This window comes from Mus pahari, chromosome 17 (assembly GCF_900095145.1).
Source record: "Mus pahari chromosome 17, PAHARI_EIJ_v1.1, whole genome shotgun sequence".
NCBI lineage: Eukaryota > Metazoa > Chordata > Mammalia > Rodentia > Muridae > Mus > Mus pahari.
This window is the reverse complement of record NC_034606.1, coordinates 50,003,605-50,011,691: the sequence shown is the minus strand read 5'-3', so window position 1 is coordinate 50,011,691 and position 8,087 is coordinate 50,003,605. Positions and strand designations below refer to the sequence as shown.

At 54.6% G+C, this 8,087-nt stretch overlaps 1 protein-coding gene across 1 annotated transcript in view; it reads left to right on the top strand.

Annotated features, from left to right (window-relative positions):
* The first annotated feature begins 418 nt into the window (after positions 1–418).
* The window catches only part of Kiaa0930 (KIAA0930 ortholog), a 42,148-nt gene continuing 34,479 nt past the window's right edge, over positions 419–8,087 (top strand). The window contains exon 1 of the mRNA XM_021216845.2: positions 419–808. Coding sequence (XP_021072504.1) covers positions 616–808 — 193 coding nt within the window. The 5' untranslated portion in view covers positions 419–615. The remainder of the gene's footprint in view (positions 809–8,087) is intronic.

Here is an 8,087-nt window from a genome sequence, read left to right as displayed (position 1 = left end):
CCAGGGAATGCACAGGGCGGTGACAAAGCGCAAAATCAGTGAGGCGCAGAGGGGGCGGCTCAGAGGCGTGACTCTACTGGAGGGAGGTGGGGGGAGCGGGGAGGGGGGCCGGGAGAAAGTGGACTCAGGGTCGGGGAACACGGGCAGCAGGGAAGGTCAGCAGGCCAAGGAAGGTGTGGGAATGGGATGGCGAGAACGTCACGCGACAGGTTGGAGCGAGGCCGCGATGGGCATTTGAAGTTGGTATCAGGGGGCCGCAAGGAAGTAGGCGGGGCCAGGACCAGGGACGACTCACCGCCTTGCCCAGAGATCGGGGCGGGGTTTTAGACGTCTGAGGCGGGGCCCCTGAGTGTCGGGGGCGGGGTTGGGGGCGGGTCCGCGTCGGGGGCGGGACCTGGGCGGTGTCGAGCGCGCGCGGGCGGGCGGTGGCGGAGCGGAGGATCGCAGTGCTCCGCTGTGCTCCGAGGTCGGTGGCGGCGACGGAGGCGGCGGCGACGCACACAAAAGCGGATTGTGGCTTCACTGGTGCTCGCGGCGGGCGGCAGCGGGGCACGGGCGGCGGGGCGTGTCGGTGGCCCCCGCGGGCGCGGCGCGGGCGATGAGCCGGGGCCCGGCATGGCCTCCGCGCGGCCGCCGGGCAGGGCCTGTGCCTCGGCGTCCGCGCCCGCGGGGCTCCGGGCTGGGCCGGCCGCCTCCCGGGAGTCCGTGGACGGCGGCGAAGCGGAGGAGCGCTCGTTGCAGCACATGCTGCGCGCCATAGCCGAGGAGCGCGGACGCCTTAGCCTGCGCCGTGAGGTCTGCGGCCTGGGTGAGTGACGGAGCCGGGCGCGCGCGTGAGTGTCCGCGCGTGTCCACCTCCGCTCGTCCCCCTGTGTTCCCTGCCCTCCGTGCATCCCCACCGCCTTGGGCTCTGTCTCTCGGGACCCCAAGTCTCAGTGTCTTTTTGGTACCACAGAACCCCGATCCTTGTGTCTCCGCGTCCCTCTGACCGTCGGGATATCTGTCCCAGCTCCTCCTTCCTCTTCGTGGTTCCTTAACTCTTCTTCCTTCTCCTGGAAGATCTGGGGGCCCCACTGCTGCTGCAGGGAGTGTGGGCGTGAGATTTCGGGAGGCCCTTGAGTTCAGAGTTCAAGGCGGTGTGCCCTGACCACATCCCCAGCCCACATGGAAGACCGCGGCTCTTGATTGCTGTAGCCTTTGTCTTTCTGCACCTAAAGGTCCTCTGCACCTAAAGCTCTACAAGGGACCTGTTGGGCCTCTGCCCCTTGACCCCACCTACTTAGAACTGGAATCAGGGTTTTGCTACAGCCTCTCCGGGTGTGATTCTGGTTTAAGGAGTCATTCAACTGCTGGGTGGGGTGGGGGTGTCTCATTGTTTGAAAGGACCTGGGAGGTGTGGGTGGGGTCGTCTTGGATGTGAGGTAATGCCTAACTGATGCATTTGCCCAGACCCATGTGGCAGAAGCCCCCTCCCCTATAGTCGTGGGCTTGTCATTTTCTCTATAAAAAAAGACCCCTCCCTTCTTCATGGAAGGAATGACTTCATTCTATGTTGTGTCCCCTCACCCCCACCTCCCAGTCAGGACTTGGGTTCTCTTTGAGGGAAGTAACAGCCTTCTAGATTCTGTCAGTGCTCCAAAGTGGAAGTGTACCCTGGTAAGGCCACAGTAGCAGAGAGAGGGGGGTAACACCTGGAACTCCGGGTCCCTTGGTAGGCCACGCCCTGGAGGCTCTGTGAGAAGCAGAAGTGAATTTCAATTCTTTTTTTTTTTTTTTTGAAGGAGACCTGTTTAGCACCTGGCCTTCTTAGGCAGCAGGGTCTAGCCCAGCTCACCTCAGCAAAGTTCTCTTGTCAGGCAGGTACAGCCACCTGGGGGAATAGATAAGGACACAGATTTTAGTGGTTTCCTCTCCAAAAAGGTGTCCAGAGAATGGCATGTAGCTGATTTAGAGTGTCCTTATTAATGGACTCAGTAAACATGTATTTGAGCACCTACTGGCTGCCCACCTGTTAGGGCCAGCTGTCACCTGGCACAGAATGTCTGAATTGGGGAGGGTCTGGGCAACCATCTGTTGCAAGCCCCTCAGCCCTGTGACCTCTGCAGCTCCAGGCAGCTCCTTCACACTCCTCTCTGCACACACCTCTGTAGGCCCTGACCAGGAAGCATCGTCATCCTTGTACTATAGGTTCTACTCCTAGACAGCCTGCAGGGTCTTTCCCTAAGAGCGACGAATAATCCCAGGACCCAGCCTTAAATAGGACTCAATACACACTAGGTGCTCCGTGTATGCTCCATCAGTTCAACTCTAACACAGTACCTCTCTTGCCAAGCAAGAATATAATCTGTCAGCCATAAGGAGCCAGCCCAGTTCAGGGGCACCCAATGAGGAAGTGGCACAGCTGGCCAACTGCTGGCTTGTATGACCCCAGTGCTTTGCCATGTCCCCAGCCAGGCTTGCTGGACCTGTTAGCTCATACAGTGACCAGGTCATCACTTCTCCCAGTCTTCAGTGTCCTCTTATACACCAGGCTTCCTCCATTACCTGGTTCTTAGACTCTAGTGTTTTGATGTTCTGGATGGCAGTATGTGCCAGTGTTTCCTCTGCATGGGAAGCTGCTCCTGTTCACTTGCTCCTCAGACACTGCAAGTTTTCCTTTGAGTCTTAGCTCCTAGCTATTGCCTGGAATCCATCCTCCACACCCATCACATAGCCCTGTCTCCTCTGTCCTAGACAACTGGTGCGACTGTGACATTATAATGAGCCGTGTGGGCATCCCTTCAGCTAGCCATCAAAGAGCCACGAGGGCATTGCCCAGTCCTCCTGTTGGTGCCTAGCACAGGGACACATACAGAACATGTGCTCCGTAAATATATAGGGAACAAATGAAGCATTTCCCTGCTGGTGTGTTAACAGTGTGGATGGCACAGGTGAATGGAGCCTTTGCTACTTAGGAGAGCCTGGAGGGACAAGCCTGATAGGGACTTGGCTTGGGGACTTATTAGTTGCTTTTTGAGCTGCTTTGATAAACTACCTAACAGAAGCTATTCAGGGAAGGAGGGGTTTGTTTTGGCTTAGAATTCAAGGATAGAGTTTATCATGGTAGCTGGTGCTTGAGGCCACTGCTCACACGGTGCGTACACACACACACACACACACACACACACACACATGCACACACACGCTGCCACCCAGTTCGTGTCATGTTCTTTCTATTCAGTCCAGAACCCTACTCCATGGAATGGTGCTGCCCATATTCAGGACTGGTCTCCCCACATGGATTAACCAAATCTAGACAACCTCTCAAAGAGGTGCCCAGAGCCTTGTTTCTTTTGTTTGTTTGTTTGTTTTTCGAGACATGGTTTCTCTGTGTAGCCCTGGCTGTCCTGGAACTCACTCTGTAGACCAGGCTGGCCTCGAACTCAGAAATCCGTCTGCCTCTGCCTCCCGAGTGCTGGGATTAAAGGCGTGCGCCACCACGCGCAGCCCAGAGCCTTGTTTCTTAAGTGATTCTAGATCCTGTAGAGCTGATGGTAGATGTTATCCATAACAAGCCTAATGGCTGGCCCACACACCCAGGACGTAGGAACTTAGAACCCGGGGTCAGAGTGCTCTACACCTGGCATGTGGTCAGCTCCGCTCTCAGCCTGTGGGACAGCGTTACGGTTTTGTTTGGTTTGGCTTTCAAGTTTCTGTTTTGCCCTCTGGATTCCATCTTGTCACCCTCACTTCCCAGCTGTGACAACCTGTTGGGTGTTGGAATAAATTTATTGGTGTTGGAACTCGAACCTAGAGCCCCATATGTGCTAAGTACTCGCCTTATCACTGAATGACACCCGTGGCCCATTATGAGTTCAGGTGTTTGAGGCAAGCGAGTTACTCAGAGCTATGCTGTGGCCTCAGAGGCTGTTGTTGTCCCCCAGGGGTGGTTCTGAAGGTGTCCAGGGAGCCTGGGAAAGCTGTCCTGACTGAATCAGTGTCTGTTTATGATGAGGAAGCTGCTGGCTCCACCCACATGGTGGTCACTTGACCCCGGAGATGAAAGGCGCTTTGTAGCTACACACCTGACTTCTGACTCTCTTCCACAATGGCCTCTACAGTAGAAACATTTTTTGAGCCCTGGTTGAATGTCTTGAAGCTGGTCCCTGCTTCATCGCAGGACGAGGTCTCTGAGGGGAGAGGGGTGTGCAGGTAACTGCTAGGTTAAATAAAACCCTGCTGGAAAGCAGCCAAGCTTGTGGCTGCCCATGCAAGGTTTTGATGTTTCCACAGGAAACTGCTTATGGCTCTGCAGTTCCCATGGAGCTCTGGTCACTGTGACCTGGGGTGAGTCAGATGGTCCATGCGTATGCTGCAGCCCTCTAGAAGCCCATGGCTTCTCCTAGGAGCGGGGCTTCTCCTAGGCCCTAGATGGGAGCATAGGCAAGTCCCTTCTTAAGTAGGCAGTGTGCTTTATCAACCAATGTGAGTTCTCAGAGGTTGGGGCCCACGTCTTGCTGCTTGCCTTTGTCTGTCTTGGCTAAGTATCTTTGGAGGCCTCTCGCCTGGGTGTTAGGCTCCCTGCCTGGTAGGTGGCGGTGGGGGTCCTCCCCATCTATAGTGCTGCAGGTCAGGAGGAGTGCATTGTGCTCATTCCTTCTGTTTATCCTAAGTGTGCCTAAGAGGTAGGTCTCATGGCACTGCCTGGAACCCAGGTCTGGAGGGGTAGTATTGTGCCCTCAACTGCAACTGTAGAATGTGGCGGGATGTATCGGAGCAGAGGGCCGCCCAGACCTGTCCTTAGAATGCCAGCAGCTCTGCCAGGTTGGCACACATAGTTGCTTGGCTGAGGTGGACCCAGGAAAGGATCACAGACAAGAGCTAGAGTCGCTGGGCTACCCCAGGGAGGAGTCTGTGAATTGTTTTGGTCTCTGGGCAGACCTGAGGCTGGCTGGAGCTGGCGGGAGGAGCAGATGCTGGGACGTTTGGAGGGGGACTGTGAGAGTTGAGGTTGGAACAGTGGCTTGGGTTGAGTGTCTGAAAATTTGGTACTTCCCAAGATTGGCCTCTGGGAGTTGTATAGGCGTGGCTTTGGACCCGGGCAGGTGTTACCTCATAGAACTCTGAGCCCAGTGTGCCATAGGCCAGATGCTCTTGCAACTTTGGCGTTTGCTGTACGTGGGAGGCTCTGCTGTCACCCTGCTTTACAAGGTGGAAGCTAAACCTCAGAGAGATGGGCTCTCTTGAGGTCATGAAGATGGGAGGCCTGGCCAAATCCAGCTGAGGCCTGTAAGAGGCAACCGTGTTCCACTGTGTGGCAGGTTCCTGGAACTGCTCTTTGAATTTGGGTGAGCCCTGTGCACTCCCAGCTGACCCAGTGGCATTTTTTCTAGGTAGCTATGGTGGAGAGTAAGTCCTGGCTAGGGATTCTTTGGGAGGTATGGCTGGAGGGAGGACCATGGGGACCCTGACCAAGCACCTCCTCTATGTGCTGATTATAAAAAAAGGAGACAGGCTCTTTGGGGACATGGGGATTATACAGAAAAGCAGCAGGTAGGAAATGAACCATGGTGTGCATGGGCTCAGCGTAAGCGGCGGTAGAGCCACTGCAGGCTGAGCCCTGGGAGGATGTCTGTTGGGACATCTGCCCATAGTGTTTATTTTAGGATCTAGAGATAGAGTTGGTAAGAAAGGGAAAGTAGCCCCAAGACTTGGAGAGGGCCAGTAAGCCGAGGGGAGAGCCTCTACAGGGCGGCTTCTTGTTCTGAGGTGTGGGCTGGCATGGTAAGCCGAGGGGTGAGCCTCTACGGGGCGGCGTCTTGTTCTGAGGTGTGGGCTGGTATGCAGTCACTGGGAAAAGTCTCTCTTGGAATGACAGTAACCCGTCACCCCTGTGACAGTTAGCTGGTTGTGGGCCAGCATGGTGGGAGGAAGTGTCCCTGTGCGGTGGCAGCAGTGCCGTTTTCGGTTCCTGGGCCTATTTTAAGACCTGTGATTCTGGCTTCTGCTAGTTCCTAGGACCCGGAGTAACTTTGAGGCTCTCATGAAGTGGAAACCCTGTGCCCTTCGGGGGCACCTGTGGGCTCTGGGCCTTGGGCGCTCAAGAGGCTGTGGTCATAGCTGCAGGGCCAGCGGTAGCCAGCCTCCTTGGCATCACCGGGAATGGCTAAGATACTGCACTGCCCTGCCCTGTGGCTTGGCTGAGTCATTTCTCTCCCTCAGGCTTTCTTTCTCCTGACCTGGAGGCTCCCCGTCTCCTTCACCAAGTTGGTCAGGCTCCTGAGTGTCAGCTAAGCCACAAGGCCACTGAAGAGAAGCCTCACATAGGATACTTGTTAAAATGTATCCTCCAAGTCACCAAAGAATCTAGCCAATTAAACAAAGTCAATTTTCTTGCCGTGATAGCATATCCCTTCAATCTTAGCGCTCAGAAGGCGGAGGAAGGTAGATTTCTGTGAATTCCAGACCAACCAGAGCTACATAGTGATACCCTGTCAAACAAACAAATAAAATAGTTTTTTTTTTTTTTAAGATAAAGCAAATTTGCTGGGTGCAGTGGTATGGAACTATAATGCAACTGTAATCCCAGAACCCTGGACGCAGGAGGATCACTTTGAGTAAGGCTAGTCCAATCTATACAGCAAGTTTTCGGCTAGCCTGGGCTACTTAAGAGAGCCAGTCTGTATATACAGAAACTATCAGTAGTGATGTCCCAACCAGCCTCCCTACCTCAGTTTACCTACTTATTGCCACACTGTGCCGGGTTCCCTGCCCACTGTGTCAGTTCACCTTTGGACAGGGCCACTACTGGGAACATTGTGTGTGTGCAGCATTGCTGGTGGAACCCAAGGTACCATGTGTGTCAGGCAAATGTCTCATCACTGAGCTGTATTCCTGCCTCCCTGGAAACTTGAAACCCGATGTGCCCGCTACCCACTTCCTGCAAAACATGCATTTATTCCATGGGTCCTGGAGTCTCTGCTGTTAGCATGTTTTCTGTGTGATCAAGACAACACTCAGGGTTGGTGACTACTGATCTATCCATCTACCAACCCCTTCCCCACTTCATAGATGGGGCCACTTGCCACTGAGGCTCAGAAGTGGACAGATGTCTGTGATACCCCGTGCACAGTTGTCACCTCCCTTGCTGTCATAAGTGGTCTTTGCTCACTCCATTCCGAGGGACTGGAAATCTAGGGCCCCCTCTTGGGCCTCCTGTCCCATCAGGGTTGGATGGGTTAGGGAGTATCTAGGTGGAGCTCCTGAGGGATGACCTTCAGACCTGGCTCCTAGTGTGAGCCAGGTAGCAGAATGGTCTGAAGCTGTTGTGCAGCAGGAGGATCTCGGGATACAGCCAGCCTAACTTTGACCCCAGCAGGGGTGGTGGGACAGGTACAGGAGGCCCTAAGGGGATCCGGACTGGCTCACGTGGGACATGGCCACGAGAGCTAGCAAGAGCAGAAGTGCCTGGCCCTAAGTATTCTCTCCTGGATCCCCACTGGGCAGGTGAGGAGACCAAGGTCCATTGGTGGTAGGTGAAGTTTCCTTATTTTACACATGGGCAAAAAGGACCACAGTATCTAGACATGGAAGGAGCTCCAGGATTTTAAAAAGGCAGAGTGGAACAGGGATGCATCAGCTGGATGGTGTCCGCCAACTGTCCCTGGGATGTGCAGACATCGGGGTTAAGGGGGCCTGTTTAGGCTTGTAGGTTTGGGGTTGTCTAGCCAGTGGAGGGTCCTCTGTGTAGGCCAGGCTGACGGCAGAGATCTCGCAGTTCACTCTGGTGTTCTCTTCCTCTTTTTGGGTGGATATGTGTTGGTGTGATTGTGCATACACAGCCTGTGAAGGTCAGGGGTCCACTGGAGGAATCTTGCCCGGTCACTCTCCACCTTAGTTTTTGAGACAGGTTCTCTTAACCGAAAGTGGAGCTCACCTCTTTGGCTAGATTGGCTGGCCAGTGAGCTTCAGGGATCTTTCTGTGTCTGTCTCCCTAGTACTGGGTTCACAGTTCCCCATGTCAAGCTTTTACTTGGGTGCTTGGAATGAAATACATTCTCTCTCTCTCTCTCTCTCTCTCTCTCTCTCTCTCTCTCTCTCTCTCTCTC